Source organism: Augochlora pura, chromosome 7, assembly GCF_028453695.1.
Source record: "Augochlora pura isolate Apur16 chromosome 7, APUR_v2.2.1, whole genome shotgun sequence".
NCBI lineage: Eukaryota > Metazoa > Arthropoda > Insecta > Hymenoptera > Halictidae > Augochlora > Augochlora pura.
Genome location: NC_135778.1, coordinates 40061927 through 40077075, shown reverse-complemented (window position 1 = coordinate 40077075; position 15149 = coordinate 40061927). Strand labels below are relative to the sequence as shown.

Sequence of the window (15149 nt, the reverse complement as noted above, 5' to 3'; positions counted from 1 at the left end):
GTGCGCGCGGACCAGTGGTGATTCGACTGGTGGAGCGCCAGGGTTACGGTCGCTTCAGGCTCGCGTGGTTTCTAACAGAGCGCGTGCGTTTAGCTGTGTCCGCGCAGCATCGCTCGCGGTTGCACGCGATTACCCGGACGCGTTTCCCTTGACTTGGTCGCGTTTCCATCAGCTGTTTCGCCCTGAACGAAGCCGTTTCACGGTTGATCGCAAGTCCCCGTGGTCGCGGGACAGCGTGGTGTCCGTTCCGTCGCCGTGACACTGTCTCTCCTTGTCAGTGTGCACGTGTGTCCAGGGGACGTCAAGCGGTAGAGGCGTCGTCTGTGTGCCCAAATGCCGTAACCCCTGATAACATGACATCCCGTGCAACGATTCTCGAGAAAATCGTAGCGTGCGAGCGATCCGTGTGCGAGGAAACGGGATTGGCGGTGGTCGGGTGTTGCACAGGGTGTGCGCTAAATAATTGATTTCTTGGTACGAGGTGCTCCGGGTCGTCGCGAGATCTCCTCGAGAGACCGACTCTAACCCGACTCGATGAAGCTAGACATGCTGCCCGCGAACACGGCCGAGCTGCAGATCGGTGGCTCGTCGCCGCCGCGGGAGTACGATGCGACCAGCAAGAGCTTCGTCCTGGAGACGATGCTCGGCGACCTGCACATCGAGACGGCCGCCTGCCGTTTCTTGGAGACCGGGGTCGTTGCACGATGCCACGAGCTGATGAACGACACCGTCAAAACCATGCCCGCCGAGTCCACCGAGTGTTCTGCGAAAAAAACGTACGAATCAGCTGGCAGCGGCGTACACGGGAACGCGCGGCCCCGGCACAGCTTCTCGAAGAGCTCCGCGTCCCTGCAGAGCTTGGTCCGCAGGTTATCCCTGCAGGATACACCGAAGGAGAACGCCCCGAGTTACCGTAACGACGAGAAAACCTGCGTCACGACGCGTACGTCCACGCTGCTTTACGTATCGTCCGCGCAACAACCGTCGTCGAGAGCGGCTAGCAACGGGCAGGACGTCTCCACGGCGGTGAACGTGCCACCGAGCGTGGCCGTAGCCACCACGACGAACAGCACAAGTAACGTTACATCCTCGGCGAGTGGCAGCCACTTCGGCAATACCGCGTCTTCGTTGATAAGGACGACAAGTGTGATCACCGCCGGGCCGTCAACGTCCTCCTGGAACAACTCCACGGAGCAGGAGTCGGATTACGTCGTCGACCCGGTCCAGGGAAATGCTTACCACAAAGGGCAATTCCTCGGGAAGGTGAGCGCCTCTATACACGCATGATAAACTACCGCGGACACCTGTCGTTCTTGCATGTTTCCTTTCTTATGGCTTCACCGTGGAAACGGATGTTGTCGCAGAACGTGGCAAAAAAATGGTTCCTGTCACTCGTGTGACAATTTTCACCGTATAAGCTATCGTAATTTGAGTCTTCCGAGGAACACGCATAAAAATTTATACAAATTAGTCGGAGGGCTCGTTGATGGATCTTTAAATGATCTTAAGAAATTTTTCAGTAGAATTTCTTAGATCTTTCTGAAAAGTTAATTCACCAGATGGCGTGAAGATTGAATTTTTTTCTAAAAAGTATCGTTTTTGAAAACACTATTGTCAAAGCTTGTATTTGAAACTTAAATGAGATATTTTGCGGATTTACATCAATTAATATAATATAATAATATTATTACGCCATTTTAAATTGATCAGAGTTACTCAAAGTAACGATTCGTTTTCTACTTTGCCATAAAAAATGCAATTCACAACGTTATCTGAAAGTTAAACGCATGCTTGTTATTTTTATAAGTTAATTGAAAGTTAGTGCTTCGTGGTTGTGTAACGTTGAGAACATTCTAATAAATTACACGCTCGATGAAGTCAAGAGCAGTTATTTGGTTTTTTAGGCTTCGTTAAGTAATCAATGTAAGATATTTCTTCGAATAATGTTGCGCTTGTACGGCGAAACAAATGTTCGGTTATTGTGTACGTTTGTTAACGTTAACGACGGGCTTCCACGTGTACGGATTATTATCTAAATGTAATTACGTTCTCCTATAATCATGAAATATTACGCGCCGTCTGATTATTCTCTCGGGAAATTAAAAACGAGTTACTTAATACGAGGATGGTACAGTTGCACGAACGGTAGTCGCTGAGGATTATATATTATGCGTTGAATAAAACCCGATGAAAATATTTTTTTAAATAGAATAAAATTAAATAAATAAAAATAAATTATATAATAATTTTCTAGAATACTTTGGCAGTCGAAAATTCGTAAAATGTTTTACATTTATCAGGTTTCAGCCTTCCGAGCGATGATCTTTCGCAAAGCTTAATTCCCCTTCATTTTCTCATTAATCCTGTAAACATTATTCAAAGCTTTTTTTTCTGTACATATATTGAAAGACACGTTGTGAAAATAGAATGGCATAAATTAACCTGCAAGGAATTCTCTTCACTCTAGAAACTACGCGAAGTTTCATTATAATTTTCAATTTGCATAGACTTCGAAATTAGAAGGTCTGCCCACTTGTGCCGTAAAATATGCGTCCAGTCTCCGTGAAAATGCGATCGGATAATTGAGCGTAGTAGGTCATAGCGTGTTGCTATACGTTGACAAGGATTCAAGGACAAGTAATTGTGCTTCGCGAAAGGAGAAGTGCTCCTTTTTCACGCAAAAATATACGGTCTCTTAATTGTACGCCAATCACCGCGGCTATTCGTTTCCATCGTAACAAAGACCATCTGGTGCTCCTTTCTATGACAATAAGCTTTTTGTTCGAATGGAAACTGTATTCAGCGTTTGGCGTAATTGTCTTCGATGCTGAACATTCCGAACGACACTCGAAATCGAAGATTTCTAAATTCAGACATTCATTATTTTTACAAAAAATAATCGAAAACTGAAACTCGTTAATTTCTGGTCGAATATTTCGAATAATTATTATTCGAATAATCTCGTGTTTACTTTACCCAGAATAGCCGAACGTTCGGTCAATTACGAGCGACAATGTACCCGCGCATCGTGTACGAGTAATTTTGTAAACAAGGTGACACAGTGTACCAGAAAATAGCAAGAAAACCGTGGTTAATGATTTCATACACGAAAATATGTCCCCGCGTTGTGACACTTGATCTTCTGGATACAATAACACACCCAGGAGACAGTCCAAGACGTTGTTTACGTCGTGCTTTACACTGTTCTAATTACTTCGAAAGTTATGTCGAATTTACGACGCCATTGCTTCCTGTAGCACAAATTGCATGGGAGATCGATCACGGTTAACGTATGTTCCCGTGCACCGTCTATTCGAAATACACATTTTTAATTATTATCGTCTAGGTCCAGTTCTCGCCAAACTAGAATACCTCCCAGGCAGACGCTAATTATTCTCGTCTTGTTTAAATCTTCGCCAAACTAGAATACCTCGAAGCCATTAATTATCTTCTAGTTGAAATTTTCGCTAGAATATTTCGATGGCAATGAAATATCAAATGCAGAGTAGTATGATTTATTAGTATAATTACGAGAGTGATTTACTAGTAAAATTACGTGCGATTTATTGGTAAATTACGAATTACAATTACACATTGAAATCAATCGCGTCGAACGACACAAAATCGGTTTATAAAATTCGATTCGACGTTTACGAGCGGTGAACATTCGCTCGATTGTTTTCCCCACGAAAGTACGAAGCAGTAAGATGTGAATCACCGGCGATTCGTTTTGCGCATACCGAGAATTCTAATGTAAAACGTTCGGGGAAGTTCTGTCACCATAGCGGAACCTATTTCCAAGAAAAGCTATGGCGTGTACGATGCGGCAACGGAGCACCGTGAGAAAGAAAGAAGTCGGCACCGTTTAAATTAGCAATGGACTCCGGGGCAACTGCCGAGAAAGTTCAATTTATGCAACTGCGAAGGTCCGCGCGCGCGTAGCCGGGAATCCAATTCACCGATTTATAACCTGTTAAGGTATTTGTAACAACTGATAGTAAAGTCGTAGCCATCTTTCCCAGCGAGAGAAGTCGACCAGTGAAGAGTCGAACTCGAAAGCTAATTGTTAGACTGCAGGTGCTATGCATTAATGGAGAAATTAAGAATTGAAAAATGTTTATGTATCATTTCGAGTCGATTAAAATTATCGCTGAGAAAAAGAACTCGCTATTCAATTGTGCTATTGACAATGTTTTCTTCGCAATAAAATTATAACTTATTTGTATAATTTTCAAGACCAAAATTTAATTATTCAATTGCAAGATTCCCTGCTCTCGTTTTCTTTATAAACAAATTCTCAAATTCAATTATCAAATTCTACTTCTGTTGGAAACTATATTATTCATTTTACATCATAATTTAAACAATTTTCCAAACAAAGGAACGCTACCGATGATCAATAAACTATATTAAATGCTACAGTTACAATGAATAAGAATTTGGCAGGAATTCGAACACGTGCTAGAACGCCGGAACGTTTTAACGTTAGGACGTATTGTCTGTTGAAATTTATGAGGCATAATTAAGGAGTGTGTCCTCCGCTGTCTGCACGGAGAATGTTGACGCGAAAGCAATATAGAGCTGTTACAGAGCAAGAAAACGGTCTTAATAAATGCGCGCGGTTAAGTGCGCGTTGACATAGAATTGTCACGTTCGGTTACCACGCAGTACAAGCGTGTACAAAGTGCTTTGGAGGATTTAGTCTTGTTAAAATATTTGTCAGTGACGACACAGATGTCAAACGGTTCCAAAGTCACGGGTTCAAGGCGGAAAACAATCGGTGACGTGTTCACATTGTCATCAGATTGCACGTATCACGCGTATAGTCATTTAGAATTGAAGTTAAATTGAATATAAAATTGAATTTAAAATTCAAAGCTATAGACAGTTGTAATATTGGTCAGTAGGAACGTTGACCGAAATACAAATAAATCCAAAGGTAGTCGAAAATACGTTACGTCGTAAACAAGTCTTAAAAAGTGTCCTCTGACAACGGTAGAAAAGGTTACGCTCTTGGCATTATTCATTTTCGCAGCAATATGAGAACGCGGCAATTTCGAAATGTCACTCGACGCGTATTTTATTTTTCATAGAACTTTCGCAGCCTCGACATGGATCAATGATTCTTTAAGATCTCTGTGCTTCGTTTACGCGCGAGAAATTATACATAGAAAAAGGTCTGATGTTTAGGATCACCGTGTCTATTATTAGTATAAAAGGTTGAGAATCCGTCGCCCCTGTTACATGCTAAATGTAAATGCTACGAAAGGCTATACATATTTATATACTTGAAATGTCAGCTGATCGATATATTATTTATCGCGAAGCATCCCACGTCTTGACAGATATCTTTTTCTCTTTGTCAGCGTTTTCGTGTAATATTGTTACTTTTATATCTTACTTGGTTTATTTAGATACTTTTTCTATTTCGTTCATCATGCTTCTCAATTTATTTAACAGGTATTTATAATTTACAAAGCAATATATATGCAATTATATGCAATTGTAGGCAATTATATGCAATTGTATGCAATAGTATGCAACCGATGCAATCCATTAACTTATCTTAAAAAATGATTACACCTAGTACACATTTCTCGTGTCAAATGACTCTATCCACAGAATCTAGTACTCTTGATTAAAAGATAACAGATTTATCGGTACAGTAAGCTTTATCTAATTCATTTTTCAATCATTAAATCTACACAGTGTCGTTCGAGTGCAGGAGATTCTAGATAGATCTAAACGCGGCCATAACTTTCGGAAAATATTAATAACATCTATTGCATGAAGGATATCAATCACTGCCGTAAAAAATTAATCTAATATCATTGTTAATTATCGAGCAATATATACGATACAAAATATAAAATGTTTTGGATTATGATTAAATAATTATGATTAAAGTGTCGAGAGATTAAAAAGATCTTTGGTTCTTACAATGAGGAATTACAGAACACGAATTCGCACGGACATCAACGATCTAGTTGCAAATAAACAAGAAGGTGATTAAACAGAACGCTTTGTTCGCGCGTTCGTTCCGAAACGATTTATCAAAATACACATGGTTCTGCAAACAGACAAATCAGTGCTTCGTGTACTGTACCAATAAATACCTATTCACACTCTTCGTTCATTCATGCTTATAACTCCGGATCGCGTATTTGCTGTTCGATCGATCAATATTAACATTACATAAAACTATTAAGTGGATTGAAAATTCTCGGATCTCTTACTTTGCAAATACCTAGAATCTTTCTAATCTTCGAATAAAATTGTTTTGCATCAGTTGCAACGAAGAATAGTAAAACTATTTAATTAAAGCCATTTCTTCTCTCAATAAAATAAATGTTGAAATATTAGATTATTAAAATTAAATTATTATCAAAAAAATTAAAATATTAAATTATTAAAATAAAATAAATGTTTGCCAAGCTTCTGCATCTTGCACCGAATGCAGATAATATATATAAAGATCCACAGTTTAGTCGCGATATGATTGCAGAACGTTGCGCAAATCCTCATTTTCTTTATCACAAAAAAGTAACTGCAAACGCTTCCTTGTATATTGGAAATCCGCAGACGCCAATAACGCATAGAAATTCACGTGGCGCGTATAACAGAGTAAACGCAGAGGATATTTGACGTCATTCTATCTCGAGCATCGTCGCGAAGGATGCACCGGAGAAATTCGCCACAAATCCCGCGTTTCATGAGACACCTGCCGCGGTCCTGTCCGCAAAAACACCTCATAATCGCGTTATCCTCGTACCACGAGGAAGGAGAGAGACAAAAAAAAGCTATTCGTTCAAGGGTATTGATTTTCACAGCTTAGTCGCGCTCTCGGCCCGGTCTTTGGTTCGGCTCGTTACGTAATGTTTCGCGGCGATTGCGGGCGTAGAATTAATTCGCGTCATTTGGCGTCACTCGGGGTCATTCGAGGCGTCATTTGGCGAGCGAGTAGATTCCGAAAATGTCGGCGAGGCATCGGCGCGCGGGGTACACACCGCCGCTCCCGGTATCGATTTGCTCGGCGAGGAAGTATCCTCTGTCTCCGGCAGGCACACCGGGATTCAATCTGTCGGTAGCAAGATGCGATTTTGCGGGGTTTCTCTCCCTCGGCAGGAAGGAGGAAGGCGCTAGGAGAGGGAGAGAGAGAAAGAGGGAGGAAGGGAGACCAGTAATTTCAGAGGATGCACTCAAAGTGTATCCTCCGTTCGAGAAAACCGGTCGTCGTTTCATCATACCGATTATCCGAGGCAGGTAGCTCGGGCGTGTTGCTAGTCCTCTTCGTCTCCCCCTCCCTCCGCGCTCTGTCCTGTCGCATGCACACCGCGTTAGGCGATCTCCCACAGACACATACCCGAAGACGCCTCGTTGCACGCGCTTGTGCGCGCTCGCGGTCGAGGTTTACGCCGAGGTCGCGGTATAAGAGCTTGCAATCTGGAATGATGAAGAGGAACATACCCGGACGGACTTTTCTGCCAGCGATCCCCTAGACGATGCCTTCTCTGTTTTCCCACTTTGCTTTGTTGTCGTATCAAACCCTAAATTCGTCGGCATACATTTCCGATTTTTTCATATCTTTTTAACATTGCTAGTGATATTCGACTCGCTCAATTACACTTGCAGAAAATTTTCGATCGAAATCGTGATTGTTAAACGAATATACAAGCATGGTAGAAGAGTAAACTATACACTCAATTCTGTGTTTACATGGGTCAGGAGAACTGGACACCATGACCTTTGAAAAATAGAAATAGAAATGTCCTTGAGAGAAAAGAAACATGAATCATTATTTTCTCAGCTTTGAACTAAATAAAGTTGTCTCGACACATTTTTAAATCGAAATCGATTTAAATCCATCAATTATTTCATCCGTAGAATTTGTTTTGATATTTGCATTAAGAGGATTAACAGGTATTGCATAACTTAACTCTTCCATCGATATCATTCCTCGTAACACATATTACATAATTGGATATTATCATTATGTCTCATCTGCAAAATCAGTATTCATAATTACTGTTCTTTTATTGAACAGATCATCCAATTATTTTCTAAAAAATCTAGTTATAGTTAGTGGTAAGTAAACTTCGATTTACGTACTAGTTACTTGAAGAATACTTTAAAAATGTCTTCAGCAATTACCTGGACGAATTCACGACGAGACACACCATATAAAGTGGTGACACCGAAGTATCGATTACCATTAGTAACGAAGCATCTTCGGCTTGTAGCCGCTGAAATCGAGCAAGCTTCCCCGCTGATTATGCTTGCGCCGCGCTCGGATAGTCATTTTTCATCGAAACTCATCTCCTCGATAGGCTCTCTTCCGTGTTCTCTTTTTTCTCCAGGCGAAGTGATGCGACGCTCAGAAACCGTAAAAGAAGCCGTGCCCACCCCCGCGCTCGCGCGCGCGCGCGTCATTATCGCGATTATTCCTCTAACTTGTTACGGGCACTTCGCGATCTGGAATCGAGAAGAGCCCGCAGGCTGCTGCTCGACGAGGTTTTATTGCGTTAATTAGACGAGCTCGCGTCTTAATTGATAACGGACTCAAGTGGGATACGAGCATGGATTTCGTTGATGACCGGCGCTAATTTATCGTTTCCGCGCGACTTTACAAGCTGATACACGACCGAAAACGGAACGCGGACCTCCGGTTGTGCCCTTCTCCGACAAGATCACGGTTATAGTAAAATATACCTTTGATAGCCGTAACAGGATTTCTGATTTATTCGACAGACTGCTTCTTAAACGATATTTAGTTAATTATTCTTAGCAGATTATTTATATATATTTTTTTTAATAGAACCAATTAATTTTTGTTTCTTCTATTGTCTTCATTTACTTTTGTTTCCAGACTTTGATAACAAGAGATTTTATTTTTATTTCGATGTAGAAGTGAAGAAATTTTTATCACGAGTCTGACTCGTTATTACAGTGCAAAGGGTTAATTGACCATGGGCTATCTTAGTTCGACAATCATCCACGTGCTTTGCCGTCAAGTACTTTTAAATATATTTATAGAGGCGCGTATTTCATTGGTCGCTTTGAACGACAATTTCAATATTCCTAGTCAAAATAATTAAATCAATTGTGTGTTCATATTAAGAGTCTTGTTCAACCCTTAAGAATTATTGGAGGTTTCGATAATGAGTTGAATATCAAGTTTTTAACAACTGACTTAATTTTGCACATACATTACTAGAACCTATAGGAACATTAACGTATCTAAAACAAGTAATAAAAATATATCGGAAAGATTAATATACAGTATATATAATATAATGTACAAAACCAGAAGAGAAGTTTTAATTTACTTCAAGCATTGTTGGAACACATGACCGAATAAAGAAATTTATTAAACGATCCCGATCCAGTTAATTTGAATAATTGTAAAAGACTTGGAACCGGTTGCACGGCCGCGAACGCTGGTTCAGTGCGAAGAGATAATGAGTCCGAGAGCAGCTTTCGCATACATCGTCCGCAAAATACCCTATTTACTCGAAATTTACGACTCTTTTTACAGTTTTCCGTCTCGTTCCGGAACAATGGCGTCCGGCTGCGTTAGAAATTTATTTTCTCGCCCGTGCGCCAAGTGGCGTTCCGCGGGCTTTTGTTATTGTATAGTCAGCGCGCGCGGGGTATACACGTGTGTCAATGACACGTTACGCCTTTCACTGATTGGCCCGCGGTCGTGTGTTCCGCGCATCCACCGTCCGGGGATAAGTTGAACGGATGGGCCCCTTCCTCTCCTTTCTCTGTTCCACCGCGCGGGGTCTTTTTCTTTTCGCCGCCCGTTTCCCCCCTTTTTTCTCTACCCCCTTCCCCCTCTGGTTCTTTCGCGCCGGGGCTGTTCACATGCACGAGATACCACACGGTTCTCATCATTTTCTATGCTGAACGGAATTCTTCTTGTCTATTAAATTAATTTCATAGATCCGCGCGCGCGCGCTTCCTTGGGAAACACGCTTCTCCGGAGGGGGGCTCCGAGCTCGTTCAACCAGACAAAGGGAATATTTTATCAAATGTATATTATCCAATTAAAGGACTCTACAATTACGCGAGAGGGGAGCATTGTCTCGTTGCCTCTGCTTTTTCAAGTTGGCTAGACCTCGTCGTAAGCGTACCATTAAATTCCATCGCGAAGCCTGAAATCGAGTTTCACGTATTCTTTTACCGCACGCACGAAAGTCACGGACTCTTTTTGCCGGCCGATATCTTCACACTTTCGCCGTGCTTGAGGATATTTGTGGTTCGAGAATTGAGATCGGTCGTAGACGTCGCACAATTTAATTAATTAATTTAATTTAAGGAATGGTTGAAGAATTCTTTTTAAAAAATAAATATTAAGTAAATGTTTTTTATTGCACGCTTTAATAGATGCGTCAACGAATCACACGTTGTCTCATATTACAATTGACAATTTATTTCTTTTTTTAATAAATTTAATATACTAATTTAATAATTTTAATAGACTTTCACATTCTTTTTATCTTTTTATCGTTTTATATTTCACTGATTCCGCCTCTTCATAAGTTCGTAAAATCCGCGGTTTATTTATGATTTCTTTCAAGTGCCATTTTATTCCATTAATATCGCTTAATTTGTTCAACTACATTTTATCGTTAAAAATAAAGAAACCTACCGATAACAGTAGTAGAATTCGCAGAGTCGTACATCTCCAGCTGCGTGTGAAAAGCGGTGCAAAATTCCACTGGCGAGCAACGTGGTCGCATTACGTCTCTATCTCCGTTCGGAATCTGCTTCGCACCAGGCGGTGTTTACAAACATCTGCGAGGAAAGTCACGTGTCATCTGTTTACCAGATTTGGACACTTTTTTTTCTATTCGTCCATCACCTCGGCGACGAAACGACCGGCAGTTGAATTTTTGTAGCAGTACCTGCCGACGTACCTGTAACCAATGAAGACGCGTACCCTCGGCTCTTTCCTTCCTCTCCGCATTACGGTGGACATCTATTGGATAGAAACCCAAAGTCGCCGCACAATTAGCCGATTATAGCTTCTCTGGAACTGGCCGAGAGATTTCACTTCGAACAGATGCTTGCCACAGGTGGGCCCTTTACGACCTGTTACGGCCTTCTTCGGTTTGTACTTCGTTTGTATGGAACACGAACTGCGCTGCAACTCTGCACGTGGTACACGGCTGTTAAAGGGTCCAGGTAATATAATGCCGAGATTATTGGAATCGATGGTTATGGCTCGAATGGTTCGCGCGAATTTGTTGGATAGACAGAGACATATGCGGGTAAAATTTTACGGTGTTTCTAGAGGTTGTTTTTAAAAAATAGGTATCATGTTAAAACATTTTAAAAGGAAGTTAATAATGACAATATTAGGTCTACCGGAAAAGAGCATAAACCAGTCACAAACTTGAAATTTAACCTCCTAATTATTTCAAATAATTGTAATATAACCTAACATGTTATTTAAAATAATATTTTCGATTCACAGGCATAGGAATAATTATGAAATAAAATAACATATTACTTGAAATAATATTTAATATCTACGCTCATTTGCTCGAAATAAATCATTTATTTTCGTTGACTGAACAAACTATTATTCGTTTCTAAGATAGTTTCTAACAGTTTAACATAACCCTAACAACCTATTAAGCGCGAGTATTTCTGTAAGACGGGACTATAAGAAATTTTCGTGCACCTGGGCCGTCTTATAGCCCGTTTTCATGATTCATTGATCCGATCGGGCATAGAATTTGAGTGAATCACCGGAGCGGTGTGAGTAACGTCAAGGGTAAGTAACTGTGAAAGGGAACTCTCGGGAGATTGTGTTTACGGAATTTTTTAATTAGCGTACAAGGCGATCGAACGGGTTCGGAAATTTTTTATCACGGAATTCCAGAACTGAATTTATAAAACGTGATAGCGGTTTTCCCCCGGGGATAATTATATCCGAAATAAATCTTCAGAACTTGCGAAGTGTTACATTTACAGCCAATCGGCAATACAATCTCTGCGAGGAAGTAATTACGTTTTATCGTTCTATATCCGTTCGCTACAAAATACCGTGTTAAGGAAATACGATTCGCAGATTTGTTGAAAAACGCGGCAATTACGAGAAAGATTCGCGCAATTCATTCGGGAAGGTATAATCGCGAAATTAATGGCAGGTTGGAATTTTATCATGAAATTCTAATTAGCTGTTTCAAAATACGTAACGGACAGGTATAAATCAGTCTTCGGTTTGTCTGAGATACATTTCATTTACGCTCGGCAGAGTTCATTAATTTGTGTGCGAATCAGTTAATTTTTTTAAAGTATTACCGTGCTGCACGCAATTAGCGCTGTTGGAAATGTTGTTAACTGCTTAATAATAATTTCTCCTAGAGAAAACTCCAGATATATTACATCAATAATGTTCGTAATTTTCACTTCGAATTTAAATTAAATATTCAAATAATCTTTATTTTAATTATCATTAAGATTCGCATGAATTAAATTTCATTTATATTATAAGAACGAGCTAATTAAATAGATATAAATATCTGAATATAAATACCAGACATAATTTTGGTAATGAATTCTATATATATTTGTTAATTAATACTATAAATACATTTTGCAAGCAAAGGAAGCCATTATCGCGGGAGGTTGAAATAACGGCGCAGTGTCAATGGCCGAACGGTTTCGATAATTATTTAACGATTATTCGTGCGTGACATAACCGGGTATATCGCGTCTTGGCTCTCTCGGTCTTGAAACGAGATTAGCACGAAGCGAAATCGTACTATCCGTTTTTTGTCGAAGTCGATCTCCTCAACTTCTCTTCTCTCAGTTTCCGTTGCGGCTCGCAACAAGATAACTCGGCTTCTTTCAAGCAGAGCGTGACATTTGTTAATAGAATTATTCCGAAAAAGTAACCGGCCAGTAGGCATAGTGGGAAGCGACGCGTAATCGACGATAATTATGTATGTACGTGCTCGCAAAGAAATTAGAGCGTGCGCGTTTATGCTTTGAGCGATAGACGCGGCACGTGATCTCTCTCGCGCGCGTACTTTCACGGGAACCGAGAAACGGGGCTTTTTTGTTATCGTGAATTAACGGTTACGCAAAAAAAATATTCTTCGTTGCAGTGCAGAGGAAGCGGCGCAACTTCGGTGGATTCGTTTGCATCCTTTTAAGATTCAAATAAGTAGTAACTAATTTGTAACGTTGCCTATCTAGGTCTTTATTATACTTTAATCAAAGTATGCAAATATTTTCAGTCAAGTTCCATTTCTCCGCGTTGTTTCTTCAGTCGCGATTACTTTGTATCCGTCTTTCGATTTATCGTCGATATATGTCGAAAATTCTGTCAGAAATTTCAGTGACAATTATTAATTAAAGTAAGACAATTAGTAATTAAAGTAAATTATTATATTAAAATAAAAACGTATTTCTTCTTTTAATAATTTTAATTTTAATCTTTTGAAAGTGCTCTTAAATTTTTCTAATATTTTCGATACTCTAATATTGTAACTTTATATGGTAAATTACTCTGTAATCTTGAAAACTTTTGCATTAAAAATACGTAGCAATCACTCTCTAATTATACACTTTCTGAGACTACACATTAATTCGATAAATTTTTATCTGGTTTCTCTGCATTGATACGAATAAATTTTTATTATACTTAATAACTGTTAAGATTATTTATTGAATATAAAGTATATTGCTTCCATGTACATCAGGCCAATAATTAATGCTCGATCAATAATAAATAATAAATAAAGCTTACAAAGTAAAAATTGCATCCTTAACGTTGCCGCGAAAGCTTTGACTTTCTTGTAGCGTCGTCTGTTTCTCCGATAACAAAGCACTTGTGACGACCCTTTGTTTCCACGTTCGCGGAGACTATTTTTATTTCTCTAAGCAAGCCTAATAACCAGCGGACAGGGAGAGGAGAGAGTTCCGTAGGAAATTACCAGGGAAAACCCAAGAGAGCCGACTGTGGACCACTGGAATCAGAACAAAGTAAATTTTCCGCTCGAGGCCGTTGAAGGGCTCTCCTCGACTTGTCGTTTGTTGGTGTCCTCACCCCTTCGATCTAGGGAAACGTTTTCTCTGTTCGTTGGATAACAGAACGTCGTGGCTGTTGGCGAGGTAAAAGCAAATGCCGGTATCTATCGTTTAATTTGTCTTAGCGGAGGTTGCATAGCTGCTGAAAAATCAACCCTTAGCGGACAACGACTTTTTTGATCAGGCGAGGTAGCAGAATGAATTATTTTAATTTGTGTATAATGCAAATATAATTTATATACGATTGTATGCAGTTATATACAATTATTTAATTTATATACAAATTATTTTAACATAAATACCAACTGCCGCCTCTCGTCCGAAAAGGGTTAAGCCTTTTCACAAAACTCTTATAATAATAATTTTAATATCTATTGCACAGAGTAGTTCGTAATTCCTAGTATAACAAAGTAGAGGGATGAATAGGGGATGAATTTGTTGTAATATTTTTTTATTCAGTTGCCTCCGTCCGAGATAGTGTTTAAAAACATTGACAACTATAAAAACGTTCCTTTTATACATTATAAGGGACAGTATGGTCAGGTCAGAGTAGATGACGTGGCAGAGGTTCAGGTATAATGTGGCAAGGATGGACGTCGTCGATGAGGCAGAGTTCGAGTGAAACCATTAAGGTGAAATCATGGCTTGCTAAGAATTTTGAGATGCTCGATAAGAAGATACTGGAATAGCAAACTAGTTTAATTTATATTTATATTTATTATACTCTATTTTATTCTCTCTGAATAATATAATATATTTATTCCTTCGATAATTAACTTGGAGCATTCATTAATCAACACACTGATATATCAATAATTAGGTACTGACATAACTAACTTACTGACATATCATTAATTAATCTACTGACATAATTACGTCATCATGTAAATTATACTTGCCGTTACCTAATGTATATAGCTATATGTAATAGCAAAATTCTTCTGTATCATATTAAACAAATAATAATAATAATAATAATAATCTTAAGAGAACAAAAGTTCTCTAAAAAATTGGTGAGATATGAATTTTGTTTCTCGCAGCTTCGCTTTTGAATTTATCAAAGCCGTGAAATGTGTCGGCACATCACGGTATTTGTTTTA

General features: G+C 39.6%; 1 protein-coding gene across 1 annotated transcript in view; it reads left to right on the top strand.

Moving 5' to 3' along the window:
* The first annotated feature begins 46 nt into the window (after nucleotides 1-46).
* The window catches only part of LOC144472395 (serine/threonine-protein kinase PLK1), a 36602-nt gene continuing 21499 nt past the window's right edge, over nucleotides 47-15149 (top strand). The window contains exon 1 of the mRNA XM_078185442.1: nucleotides 47-1263. Coding sequence (XP_078041568.1) covers nucleotides 535-1263 — 729 coding nt within the window. The 5' untranslated portion in view covers nucleotides 47-534. The remainder of the gene's footprint in view (nucleotides 1264-15149) is intronic.